This window comes from Carettochelys insculpta, chromosome 8 (assembly GCF_033958435.1).
Source record: "Carettochelys insculpta isolate YL-2023 chromosome 8, ASM3395843v1, whole genome shotgun sequence".
NCBI classification, from domain to species: Eukaryota; Metazoa; Chordata; order Testudines; family Carettochelyidae; genus Carettochelys; species Carettochelys insculpta.
In genome coordinates, this window is record NC_134144.1 from 37,111,752 (window position 1) to 37,126,352 (window position 14,601).

Genomic DNA, 14,601 nt, shown 5'->3' on the forward strand with positions numbered 1-14,601 from the left:
ATTACCATTTATTCCTACACTGTTTCCTGTCCTTTAACCAGTTCTCATTCTACTATAGGATCTCTCCTCTTCTCCCATGACAACTTAATTTACATAAGAGCCTTTGATGAGAGAACTTAAAGGCTTTCTGGAAATCCAAGCACACTATTGTCTACTGGATCCCCCTTATCCACACGTTTGTTGACCCCTTCAAAGAACTCTTAACAGATTAGTAAGACATGATCTCCCTTCACAGAAATCATGTTGACTTTTGACCAACAAATTATGTTCTTCTATGTGTCTGACAATTTTATTCCTTACTATGATTTCAACTAATTTGCCAGGTACGACATTAGACTTACTGGTCTGAAACTGCTGGGAATGCCTCTAGAGCTCTTTTTAAATACTGGTGTAACATTAGCTATCTTCCAGTCATTGGGTACAGACGCTGATTTAAAGGCTAGGTTACAAACCACAGTTAACAGTTCCGCAACTTCACATCCGAGTTCTTTCAGAACTCTTGGGTGAATGCTATCTGGTCCCGGTGACTTGTTACTGTTAAGTTTATCAATCATTTCCCAAACCTCCTCTAATGACACCTCAGTCTGGGACAATTCCTCAGATTTGTCACCTACACAGGATGGCTCAGGCGTGGGAATCTCCCTAACATCCTCACTCATGAAGACTGAAGCAAAGAATTCATTGCATTTCTTCAGTGACTACCACCTTTGAGTGCTCCTTTTGAATCTCAATCATCTAGTGGCCACACTGGTTGTTTGGCAGGCTTCCTGCTTCTGATGTACTCAAATATTTTGTTATTGTTTTTTGAGTTTTTGGCTGGCCGTTTTTTCAAACTCCTTTTTGCTTTTTCTATCACATTTTTACATTTAGTTTGGCAGTATTTATGCTCCTTTCTATTTTCCTCACCAGGATCTGACATCCATTTTTTAAAAGGTGCATTTTTATCTCTCATTGTTTCTTTTACATGGCTGTTAAGCCACAGTGGCTCTTTACTGGGTTTTTACTATGTTTTTTTTTTAATTTGGGGTATACTTTTAAGTTGGGTCTCCATGATGGTGTCTTTGAAAAGTTCCCATGCAGCTTGCAGGGATTTTACCTTAGTCAATGTACCTTTTAATTTCAGTTTAAATAACCTTCACATTTTTGCATACGTAGGATGAAAATTTCTGAGGCATGTGATGGTATTCAAATCCTAAATTGGGAATAGGCCTATACTCCTATAGTTCAGAAACCCAGTTAGCATGCGTGGATGGTTACCTGTGCCTGCCCCCACATCCAATCTCACTCAAGACCCAGAGAAGTTCATCCCAGTTTGGACAGGGCCTTGGAGTTTGGACAGAGGGATAGTTGCCTCAGCAACCACACTCCAAGAAGAGACCATGCATGTGAGAACCAGGATTATAGCACCATCCCATTTGCTCTCCCAGGCTGGTACTCAAAACAAATGTTATTGCTCTATGCTGTTACTGTCTTTTGCTTTAATCTTCTAGATAATGCACCCCTAGATTAGCCTGTGTGAAGGCATCATCATTACTCCTGTATTATTAATCCAATTAGACACATAGACATCATTTTTGTTTAAGACGTCTGCTTTGTTTAAGTAACTTGTTAAGGAAAACCACTTGTACCCGAGATGAGGTGTTCTGCAAACTATGGCCAGGGACCCTATGTAACCTTTTTAGATTATTGGCTTATTGTGCTCATTTTGTCTTGCTGCTAGGACCTATCCAGGCTTGGATAACACCCATGCCATAGTCCGCCCCTTCTCCCCGCCCCTATATCAGCATCCTATTTAATCAATTGTAACCTATTTTCTGGCAGTGTTCACTGAGCCTACTGAAGTGACACTCCACCAGCACTGTGTGTAATAAACCTTCATGCTTGCTTCATATACAGTGTCCAGACTTTGTTCCTATGGCACAGTTCCCTTTTCTAAAATTAAATGCCACAGTGTCAGACTGCTGAGATATTCTTCCCACCACAGGAATGTTAAATGTTATTATATTATGGTCACTATTTCCAAGTGGTCCTGTTAGAGTTATCTTTTGGACCAGATCCTGTACTCCATTCAGAACTAAATCAAGAACTGCCTCTCCCCTCGTGGGCTCCTGTACTAGCTACTCCCTTTACTATAGCTGCTCAGATCATTCCCTAGTCTTCCCAGTATAGCAACTGCTGCAGCATGAGCCCAGTCTCAGAACTGGTAGTGTTGTTATTTTGGCCAATTTTCTTGACAAACGTAAATCACAGAAGGCAAATTTTTTTTTTAACACTGTGTTTCATCAAATTCACGAGAGAAAGAAAAGACACTTCTTGGCTCACCTTGCCAAACAGCAAGGTCTTTCTAGAAACAATGAACGTGTAAAAGCTTCTCAAAGTAAAGGTCACAAGAACTTCTATCATGAGAAGCATTAGTCAAACCAGATACAAATTGAACCTCTCTAGTCTAGCACCCTCAGGACTTGAGGTGGTCAAGAGAATTTGCCAGACTACAGGAGGTCAATATTGTCTAGCACATTACCAACACTTCTACTGCCAACTGGGCTCTTAGAAGACATTCGGGGTAAATTACAGCGAAATAACAACACAGTATGCTGAAAAGCAGAACTGGTGGCTTAAACAAACTTTATGGGATTGCGGGAAACTTGGCCACACCCATGATAAGTGGTTGTCCTGTTAACTAAATCACACTGGATTACGGATGTTGCCAGATGAGAGAGCTCCAGATTAGAGAGGTCCAACCAGCTACAGGCATCACTAACAGCTCTCCAACTAAAGAAGCAATGTGTGCCTCTAGTGTGAGTTCCAAAGCAAATAAAGTTGTGGATATATTTACTTATGTGCTGTAGCAGCCAAGGCTGTACAAAAATTCTCTGGCAAAATCAAATTCCGTGTATAAGTATTATCTTTTGCTTTTAAAATGCTTATAGCTGCTTTGTTTATATAATTTTAAATCATTTAAATGATATTACATGGCTAGGATGGTCCTTGATTCTAAATGGATTGTCTTTACAATACATGAATATTTTTGTAAGTTTTACTTTTGTTTTCTCTTAATCAAAATTTACAATAAACCAAAACAGCAATTTGAAAATACTCTAGCATAACAGTATACCCAGAAAATGTGCTAAAGGTAAGAACAGGCAGCATCTTTACACTAAATTTCACAGATCACACTTAACAATAATACAATTGAAATCACACAGTAAATTAATCTTACTTAAACATGATCTTTTTCCAGCTGTGCTTGCTCCACCCAAACATAAAGTACCTCCTCGATGAATCAGTTCAAGTTCCAAGTTTGTTCTGCATGAAAAATAGAAAGGTATTAGGATGCAACTTACATAGTCAAGGTTATATACACAAAAAGAAGGTTGCATTATACTCCATAGGGAAGAACATTCAACATTCTCTTGGTGGATACATTAAGGCAATGTTTGACAATTAAAAATTCCAAAATATAATACTTCTGTTATTTAAGTAACTTGGTTGGAAATTATTGTATGAGGCATTCAAACTAGTGTTGAGTGCGCTACAGAAACGAAATACATTCATTTTGCTGCATGTATCTTTTTCAGACACTTTCACAAATCATTGCTGCTTGTGGAATTTTTGTGCAAACATGGAAAGACAGCTTACAACCCCAAAGAGAACAAAATTGTAAGTCAGATATATTTAGACACGTGGCTTCCTTTGCGAGGCGCAACATTTGTTGAAGTAATTTACAAAACACATAAAACAGATACTTCAGCTTCAGAGTATTTTAATTCTATTACAATGGAAGCCCTGATCTTTGTTTGGTCGCAATGTTATTGGAGCCTGCAGAGGTAAATTCAGTGAAATGCTCTGAGATTTAGCTGTGTAATTCATTAACGTGATGTGGGAGTTGCGCAACAAAATCCCTGCATGTCATATTAACACTTTGCTTCTTAGTATACAATAAAACTCCGATCATTAGACCATTTTAAGCAAATTACATAGCAATATTTGACTTTGGAATTGGATGTTGGAAGTTTACTGTTTACCCTCAAGCATTTTATATCTGAAAGTTTGTTGTAACAAATAAATATGCATTCCTACAATTCAGGAAAACAAAAGTACTATATTGAAGTGCTATTTATACTAAAGTAATTCATCCTGCAATCTTTTTCCTTACATATTTTTCTTCAATTGAAATTAAATAAAACATCTCCAGACTCCGTGTAAGTGACTGAATATCACTAATTGCACGAAAACCTATTTTAGAATTTTATGCATCGACATATTTAAGTTAAACCACAGGAGGAAGAGAACAGAAAAATACTTCATTCAAAATAAAATATTTTGGAAAATTTTCAGCTCTGTTAGTTTAAGGGACAACTGGGTTCTTGATCTACACTGTTTGTAAAGATATTTTCATATATTTCTAAAATAGTAACATTTCAAAATATTAATATCCCTAAGTTTGCAGCTCATGCCACCCACTTCTGAAGGAACGCTTTAATCCTCTCTACTCAGGGGGATTAAAAAAAAAAAAAAAAGCAATTTAACACTGATAATGTTCCTGCTCAGAGCTCCATCTGGTAGCTGCTGATAAGGGCATCTGTGTGACAGGGGAATTTTCCACTCTTCAGGCGATTTGCAGTGCTCACTGAACTTTTAAAAACCTACCAGCAAGGAAGCAGGGGCAGGGATTTCATATTAGTAGGCAGAATACCAAGTGTAGGTCAGCACGTGTTAGTTCATCATGTGAATATAAATGAGACAAATGTTTTATTGCTACAAATCTTCCGATGACTAATTGGTAAATTAACAGCAGTCTTCTACTACTAAAACCAAGAAATTTGCTAGATGTTATTTAAATTATTTAATCAGATAATCAGAAACAGTATCTCAAATCTCTTAACAACCAATTTGTCATATCTAGAATTTTCAGTTTCCTTTCTCTAAGATATAGATACAATTTCACAAAAGCAAATGTCAAGGACAAATCTGATGGAACAGAACGTGAACACGGTGCTACAACCCATAAGAGGAGCGTCCCGGCCACTGACAATCCCTCTCCACCTCCACTGCACACTCACTCTCTTTCCCTCCCTACAGAATAGGGCACCTCACCTCCACAGCAGAAACACCAGGCCTTTTCTGGTGAAGCATCCACTTCAAAACACACCTATATTTATGGATGATACTTTCCCTTATTATGCTTAATTTTAGAAGAGCTTAGATCACTCACCCATCAACAGGCAATTTCTATTTGGTGTTTTTCCCATATTACCATAAAACACACTGAGTTGTTGGACCAAGACCTGCACTTTGCTTCTTGTTCTCTTCATCCCCATGCACATGTTCCTATCCATACTGTGGGGCCCGCTGGTTAGCACATCCCCCACTGACAGAGAAAAGTAAAGCAAAACTCTCACCACCCAATCTCCTGTCACTAATGGAAAAGCAGAGGCACCTGACATACTCTAAATAAGAGAAGTGGAAAGGAAACTTCTCTCAGTCTAATCCTCCCCTATCCACCTCCCTCAGTGGCAAGTAGGAGAGATCAGCCACTTCCAGCATTTTTCAGAAGTAGAGAAGCAAAAGGAAGTGCAGCCTCTCCATATGTCACTGGGACAGGGAGGTAGCAAGCACAGCCTCACTTGGATTGCTTGTTCTCCTGCACTGAAGAAGCTGAAAAGGGAGAACTGCTTTAGCTCAGCTCTTGCTTCCTTCCACTGCAAGAAAGGGACCTTTTTTAATCCAGGTTTGTAAACTCCAATTACCTAAAACTATCAGTCCACAGAGTAATACAGGGAGATAGATAAGTTGCCCCTCTGCTATTGCTCTTGGCCAGGAGGGACAGATCATGAGGTGAAGAGCATATCTAGAGGAACCAGTCCCCTCCTACCTTTTCACTGGAACAAGTAGCAGAATAGGAAATTTCACTGCTACCACCATCAGCAGCACCACTGCCTCACTCAACTCTCCTTAAAAAGTTAGTGTGTACAAGACAGCAAAATGGGAAGGGGGAGGAGGAAGGCAGAGGAGTGTTGTGTGTCAGCGTATACATAGGTGACAGCATAAACAATGGCTTTGTCTAAACATTCACTAAAGCAGAGATCTCCATATGCAATGTGGCAGAAGTGGTTTACAAAATGATGCCATAAAAAACACCTATGAGTACAACAAGGGAGCTATTACAAACAAAAGTATAATTCAGTACAAGCCATGTTATCCAGCACCTTAGTATCCACAGAACTTGCTTAACTGGCATCTGCTGGGTTGGTGGTAGAGGAGCTGGCAGCCGTCAGCCTGAGTGCGGACAGCGGACATGAAGCCAGTAGCCTGACCTGAACCAGTGGCAGTGGGGCCAGCAGCCCTAGCTCAAGTAACTGGCACTTTTGATTAACCAGCAACCCTTATTCCCTATGCATACCAAATAACAAAGCTTGTACTGTAGATGCACCGCTGTGCTAAGCCTATAAATGCCTGTGAAAAGAGGGAAATGGCTGAAATGAAGGATCAAACGTAGGTAGCAAAATAGGAGATTAGGCAAAAGAAAGAGGACCTCTGTAGATAGGTAAAAAAGCTGCTTGTCCAGCTGCACACCAAGATGAGGAGGCAAGGGCCCCAGAACATCTCTGTACTGGGACAGCTGGCAAGAACCAGCTCTCTCTCATTTAACAAGTGCAGAATACCCCCCCTTTAATTCTACTCCTTTACCTCTATTTGCATGTGTCTAGGTAGCAAAAGAATAATGGGTGAAGAAAGCATGTTGCATTTGCATTGCTACAGAAAGGAATGAACTGTTACCACTGGCTACCTCAAAATTAAATATTAACATTCACATTTTAGTAAAATCCTATTGTAATAATATCAGAGTTCATAGCTAAACTGCTTAAATTTTCCTTTTTTTTTTTTTAAAAATACATTCTAAGGTACAGCTATTTACTACTGTGTGGTAACTGCTCTTCTGTCAAACTTCACCTGCTTGGCTACACTGGAGTAGCTTCTTGCCTGTCCAAGAAAAGGTTGCTAGTCCTCATGCTACTATGTCATGTCATTACTATTCAACATTTTCCTATTTCTCAAGCAGAAAATAACTAGTACCATAAAAGAAAACTTTCTAACAATGACAGGGAAAAAAGATACTATGTCGAGTGAACTAAACTCAGAAAGAAAATAAATGGGCTCTGATAAGCAAGTTCTCTTTTGCTTTATTTGTATCTTTTGCCACACAAGTAAGTCTGTAAGAACAGCACTCTTTGGTCATACCAACATGCACCAAGAGCCAGTAAGCTCTCCCACAGTAAGTAGGATCAGGCTGAATCAATACATAAATGGGTGACTTCCAAAGAAATACTTAGATGCTTCAGGAGGATATGGTGACAATTTAGTACTCTTTTCTTTGATTCAGTGCTAAGCCAATGCCTTAACATTGTGGTTGTGTCCCTTAATAATGGAGATGTGGTCCTGCAGATGATGTACAGAACTCTGGTCCTCTCTCTCACCTCATTAGACTGACTATTCTTAGGAGACAAGAGTTAAATAAGGTCCATTCAGACACCACACAGTTCACATGTCACAACTAGTGATGTCATTAGAAGGTCCATATTAAATGTGTTTTTCTTAAAGTGCCAGCTGTTGGAGTTATGAGACTAAGAGAAACTCAGAATTCATTAAAAAACAAAACAAAACAGAAAAACACCTGAAAACTATAGCCTAGGTACTGAAAAATTAGAACAAATTTTTTTTTATTATTTTTAAATATCAGGGTTTTTAAACCAATCACATAGGATGGGGAAAGGAGGTGGTTAACTAAATTTTTTTCCCCCGATACTAATAGTGATAAATGCAAAAGAAACTGTCAAAACAACTTAAATGGACCTACCTAGCTACAGAATACATGAAGAGAAAGTCATTGTCCGGTGATCCAGGAGTCTTGCTGTAATCTGTATATTTCTTCTGGGTAGTACTTTTTATATCTTTCATTACAGATTCCATTTCCTTACTTAAATTGGTTTCAGACTATGAAAAAAGAAAGTGCATTAACAGGTTAATTTACCTAACTGGAGAAAAGCAACACATGATTACAAAGCTTAACATTGTCATAATTACACAAATTTACATGTACATGTTATGTGAAAAGTGTGCATTAAAAGTTGCTGCTATCATAATTTTTAGTAGTACAAAGACATATTCTGAATAGATAGGGAGATGGACAGAGCAATAACTTTTGCCTATAAATGTACAGAATTTTTAGTCTGTGTTATCCTAACATATAGTCAATGGGGCATATGCATTGTGCACCAAATACATGAAAACAACAATTAAAATTGCAATCCTCAGCAAATGGAGGTAGTTACTTTGAAATATCTTTTGAACAGAGGTATTTCCTATGAGATTGGCAGACTAATATGATTTAACAGATTTAATTACATCTCTTTGAATGACCTTATAAAAGCAGCTACACTAAAAAAAACCATTCTAAAAATAAACAGATTAATAATATTTTGGTCATCACTCTGTTTTTATTTTTCAAAGGTAATGCCATTCAAGTGATAAATATTTCACATGCTTTGCTTACATTTAATCTATTAAAAACAGTACAATTTTCCCATGCAGGAAGAAGAAAAATGTGGCTTCATAATTTAAATAAGTCACAGAAAGAAATATGAAATAAAGTTAAAAGATAAAGGCAAATTAACAAGGATCTTTCTGCCTTACACTGATGCTTACTGGGAAAGTTCCCAGCTGCTCTTGAAGCTCTTCCACCTCTTTTATAAGATCTTGCATACTCTTGTTACTATGACATTGCCAAAGGCTTCTTTCCACATTGTTTCCAGGATAACAAGGAAGAACACTGTTTGCAAATTGCCTACAAAGAGGACAGGTAAATTCTCCTTTGTCCACGGAAAAACCCTGGAGGACCTGGTCATTCTAAAAACAAAAATGTAGATGCATACGAACTCAGTGAAGACAACAATAGAGATAGACAGCAACGTCTGACACTAAAAATACAGACCATTTTCAATAACTGTAAACCAAGAATAAGACAAGTATGTGCTTACTTTTGTAAGCATGCTGTAATTACTAAGACTGTCTCACGATATCCCCATTACATAATTTACAAGTATTCCAGAAGATTCTCTTATAGTTAAGATGCCCCACACTTAAAGGAGAGAGATGCATGCTTATTCCCATATAACAGGAAAAGTGACTGCATCTTTTCGAACGGACATTCCAATTTGCTTGAACAAATTCTGGGTAGGAGATGGATCACCCAGAGAACTCTTCCTGCTCTGCTCGATTCATGTCATTTGAGGCAGAACAGGGCAGCTTGATGCCAGGCATTGCAGCAGCCTTCCGTCGCTGGGAAACAGAGGGGCTACGCTTTGGGAGGGAGGGAGGGAGGGAGGAGGGGAGAATTAAATAGTTTTTAAATGTTACGAGTTTTTAAATTTTATCATCAATTGTTAGCAACAGCCTCAGAGTTTGAACATTTCCCTTATGAATGTCATTACTCTCCGTCAGACAAAAGGCAAATTTGCTTATCAGTAATGGGAAATATCTGGAGCTGTAGTCTCAGGAGAAACATATTCTCAAGCTTAGTTCCCACAATAGTCCACAGGTCCGAGAATGTAGCCATTGGAGGTGGGCTGTTCCACTCCACTACAATGTACCTCAGTAGACTCAAAAGCAATATGGAAATGGAGTGTGGCGTGATGGGGGTAGGGGGACACGTGCTTCAGAGTGCTTCATTTACTGTACTTAACTTCTCCTTTTCACCTTAAAGTGCCTTACTGGATCTCCAGTCCTGGGAGCACTGATGGAATAGTGCTAAGACCAATCTTATCTTCATACAAATAGCCCTGATGCTGAGACACTCTCCAAAAACAGACACAATTACACCTTTGTAGTTACTGGACCTGGGTCCCTGATTATTTAAAGCAAGTCTGAATAAAAAGTTTTATCTGTGAAATGGAAATCGAGTTTCCTACCAAAATTCACTAGACATGCAATATGTGCCAGGCATTATTACAATCTTTTTAATATTTACTTTTATTTTAAATTAATTTGTTCAACTTTTCTTTTTTATATTTGCTTTGGTAAGTCAATGTAATTAGATACAATCAAAATCAATTTTTAGAAAAATGTAAAGATCAAGTAAGAAGAAAATTTTAAAAGTACACTCTTTGGAAGATGACTAAAAGCTCTTGCATATCAATGTAGAAAATAAAAAGGATGCAGTCTCTTCTCTATTTACATTAGTGTTAAATTCTTATTCACTTCAAAAGGAGCAAGATCAGGCCCAAACAATACAAGACAGTTTTTGGAATTACAAGTCAACTTACTCTTAATGATTCCATGTAAGATTTATGACAATCTATATGCAACGTATGACCACAGGTTTGTACATAAACACCTCCTTCCCAGCCTATTGACACTGCTTGCAGACAGGAACTCTTTCGTGAAAAAAAAGAACAAATAAATGTACACAATGGTATTTTATGAACACACTTCTAGCTCAAATGTATGCGTGCACTATTCAATACATACTTTTCCCTTTTTAGAGCTCATAGTTATAATTATCCCTCCATTATATAGCTATTGCTGTACTTTCCACTGAAAACCCAATTTACAGTCTTATTAAAGTTGTAACACATTTGCCTCCCAAGATGGCCGTAGCATTAGGGAAGAATAAATACATATAGAGTGCACAGAGATTTTTCCATAAGAGAGCAATCATAGTTATATTGAAGGTAAGTGTCACAATATAGTTCTTGCAATTTTACTTCTGACATTCTAACACATTCCTAAGTTACACATTATTTCAGCATCAAAACAATCTTTTTAAAGAATCTCTGGCACTCACTGTATTAAAACAGCTTTTGAAGTACACTTTGCTGTAAAACTACAAACTTTCCCCTGCTTCATAAAAGCTGACTCCAATATATTTTATTCAGAATGAGCAATATAATGCTGCCAAAAGGCTTTGAATATAACATGAATCATGAACATTAATAAAAAGTCCACGGCTGCATAATTAAATATCTATCTTATTTTAATTCTATTAAAAAACTTCAGCTCTCTTGCTAACTGCTTAACAATACAGTCAGGAATAGAGCATAAGCTGGAAAAGGCAGTAAGTAGCACAATAGTTCAAACTAACAACTCTAGGGCTGCAGAGATGTCAAGTCAAACCTCAGCCAAGGACTAAAGCCCCACATAGTCTATTGGAATCATCCTAGAAACTTATTTGACCACTTCACAAAACTGCACAATTTGGTGAGTGACACTCAGACTCAGGAAGTGATCAACAGGAAAACCAATGTTACAGTGAGAAATTGTTATAATACATGCACATAATATATCTTGTTATAATAAGTTTCATTACTTCTCATTTCTCGAGCTACAATTTCAATCACAAAATTAAAATTCTTATAGCTCATTTGCACAAAAATCATGGCCTAATTATGAAGAGAACAATAAATTTGATCAGCAAAAATACCTGTTTTTAATACCTAAGGCAGATTTTGCCATATATTTATTTATAATGTAAAAATAAAATGGTGGTGGTTTGGGCTTTTTGTTTTGCTTTGTTTTTGGTATTCTAACACTTCTCTCTTTCCCTGCATTTGAACATGTAAGACATTCTTCTATTTTACATGTTCCAATTTGATCTCTAACATTTTATAGCTCTCCAAGGCTACCATGTTAACCATAATACAGTCTTTCTTCTTCTTGCTGGCCTCCACCTGATTAAGGGGATAGATTGGGTGGCAAATTAAATTGAGAGGTTGGGGTCTGCAGTATTTATTGCATAAATGGGATGGTGTATTTGGTGACTAAATCCATAGGAAGAGGAAGGATAATTGAGTTGTAGATTTTATTGCCCGTTCAAACACAGGCCTTCATCTAATAACAATCTCTCTATGCCTCAGTACTCCCAAATAAAAATCGGGGGAACTGAGGCCTCATTTTTACATGTACTGAACAGGAGTTATCTTAAAGACAAATCTATATATCTATATATAAAGAGTGTGCCTGTCAGTGTTACATTTGTTCAAGAATGCCTCAAACTGTAACAGATACAATCACAAAATTTGTTATGCACCTTCCTCTTACCCTAGCTTACACCAAAGTCGCACTTGGTTGCACCAGGAAAGTGCGGAATGCCTAAAATCCCAGGATTTTCCAGAACGTGGGAAGGCGGTGGACAGAAAGAAGAGGTCACAAGACTGAGAGTGGCCACTGGGGGCAGCTGCAGCACCAAGAGAGGCCAACAGGGCTGGGACTCTGCCATCTTGCCTGCCACAAAGACCAGGTCAGTGGTTGCCCTGCCCCAAACCCAGAGCCTTCCTGCCCCATGGAGAGCCTGTCCTGACTTACCCCTGCACCTATACCCCCTGCCTTGAGTCCCTACCAGTCTCCTGCCCCAAATCACCTACTCCCTACCCCCTTCTCACCCCAAACCCTCACTCCAGCCTTCATTTTTCTTCATTTTTGAAAAATATTAACATCGAAAAAAAAGCAGGTCCATTTTTCATATAATTTTATTTTCATATGTATTTTCTGTATTTTACAAATTACTTCAGCTAATGAGACAAGCAACACTGGGTACATCTGCTAGTTCATGAATACTCGTGAGGCAATCATAAAACGGTAACCACTGAAAACTTATCAAGAAATATTCCTGCTCCTGAACCAGAGATGGATTTCATGCAGCGAATAAAGTATAGTGCCTCACACAAACAAAAGTCTGCTTTAGAGTCCTGTGTCTCCCGCATGGACCTCCCTTGCCTGTGCTCCAAGAACTCCCTCTAGTTATAAAAATTGAAATTCCATTAAACTTCCTTGTGTGTCCACATGCAAATCCCCTAGAATAGTACGAGGCTGCTTAATCACCGGAAGCCTCCACATAATTTTTACCATAACAGGTGGAAACAACAACAACAACAATCAATAAATGAATTAGGGTTTAAAACAACCTGCCAAATTTCAAGATTCTACCAGCTTCTAAGGGTCTAAAGTAGTGGGTTCCTTACTTCTTTTGAGCTCTCCCACAGTTGAAAAACTATTTCGCTCTCCTCCTTTCCCACTTCACAGACTCTATTCTTAAAAAGAGCTCAGACATTTTTCCCTGACTGAGAGCAAATACAGCACATTTCAGCCAAAAAAAGGTTAAACCAAGAAAAACTGAAAATGACCTCCTTTTGGACTGTGTAGTATATGGCTTTTGAAACAAGATTTAAGTTCTTCTACTAGTAGAAGATTATGGATCTTGCTTTGTATCTTACAAATAATTTGTACAACTAAGTAAAATCATCCTTCCATCTCCTGAGACCTTCTGCAGTACTTGTCATTACAGGAAAGACACCTACCGCTGAGGGCACAGCTGATCAACAAAAGGATTTCTTACTGCTTAGCTCAGCGGAACAAGCCACTCAAGACACTAACAGATGTTTCTGTTTTTATGCCAATAAGAAATTTAAGGATTTGTTCTTTCATGCAGAGACATTTTTAGCACAGTAGAGATCTTGAAACTTGAAAGCAGAAATAACTAATCCAAATAATTCCTGAACTGGAACCAGGGTTTTTCAGAGCAGAAAATATTAAGCCACTGAGTCATTATAGTTACCTTCTAAATTGTTTTACAAACTCGCAATGTAGCCTCGCAGGAAGGGAGAAATTTGACTGATCACGAAGTTATACTTTCATGATGTAGAGTTTAGATCAAATACACTTTTCACTAAATCCACTGATATTTGTATAATGTGAGAAGTATACAAATACAGATTACATCCATTTTTTTTTTTTAAAAACACTTCACTGGGAAGTAATTGTCCATAGCAATTTCAAACACTGCCAGACAAAGACTGAAACAGTTATATTAACCAATTAAACCTTTACCAAGTTTAGCATTTTGTGACTAGGTCTCCTTGCGCGCTTGACAAAAGCGATGTATTATTAATTGTAACAGGTCAAAGTAAGTGCACCTCCTTTACCCAGCATGCTTGGGACCTGATGGGTGCCGAATAACAGTGCTGGATGAGGGGAGGTGTAAGGCTTCTGCACGCAGACAGACCTGTGCTCTGGAGCTGCTGCAGTCCGAACCTCTCTCCCTGTGACTCTGGCCCCAGTCCAGGCTCCCGGGGCAGCCATGGGGCTCCAGCCAACTCTTGCTCCCCTTCCCGCCGACTGCCACGGAACAGGTGGGTGCTCCAGCTCCCAGACCCCACAGCAGCCTCTCAGCCCCTGCTGCTGTGGGAAAGCCAGGGCTCCAATCCCCAGTCCTGCTCTCAGCCCTGCAGCAGCCTTCTAGCCACAGGTTCCATGAGGCAAGTGGGGTCTCCAGCTCCCAGCCCCACTCTAGCGCAGGGCTGGCAGGGGCTCTGGCTCCCGGCCCCGTGGCAGCTTCTCTGCCCCTACTGTTGAGGGGCAAGCAGAAGCTCCTGTCTCCTGGCCCCCATGCTGCCACATGGCTGGCAGGAACTCTGTCTCCCAACCCTTCTGGGGTTCCTGCACCAGCCTGCTACTCTCTCCTCTGGCAGTATCCGTGCTGGACCACAGATGTTGCTGGATGAGAGAATACCAGATCTGAGAGGTGCAACCCGTACTGCCATTCTTTGG

The 14,601-nt window shown here is 39.0% G+C and overlaps 1 protein-coding gene across 4 annotated transcripts in view; it reads right to left on the reverse strand.

Annotated features, from left to right (window-relative positions):
* UBR3 (ubiquitin protein ligase E3 component n-recognin 3) overlaps nt 1-14,601 on the reverse strand; it is a 189,465-nt gene that overhangs the window by 61,799 nt on the left and 113,065 nt on the right. For 2 of the 4 annotated variants that reach the window (XM_075001016.1, XM_075001018.1), the window contains 4 exons: nt 10,323-10,433; nt 8,695-8,907; nt 7,859-7,995; nt 3,221-3,306 (listed from right to left, as the gene is read on the reverse strand). In XM_075001016.1, coding sequence (XP_074857117.1) covers nt 3,221-3,306; nt 7,859-7,995; nt 8,695-8,907; nt 10,323-10,433 — 547 coding nt within the window. The remainder of the gene's footprint in view (nt 1-3,220; nt 3,307-7,858; nt 7,996-8,694; nt 8,908-10,322; nt 10,434-14,601) is intronic. The other 2 variants (XM_075001019.1, XM_075001017.1) reach the window with 1 other exon arrangement.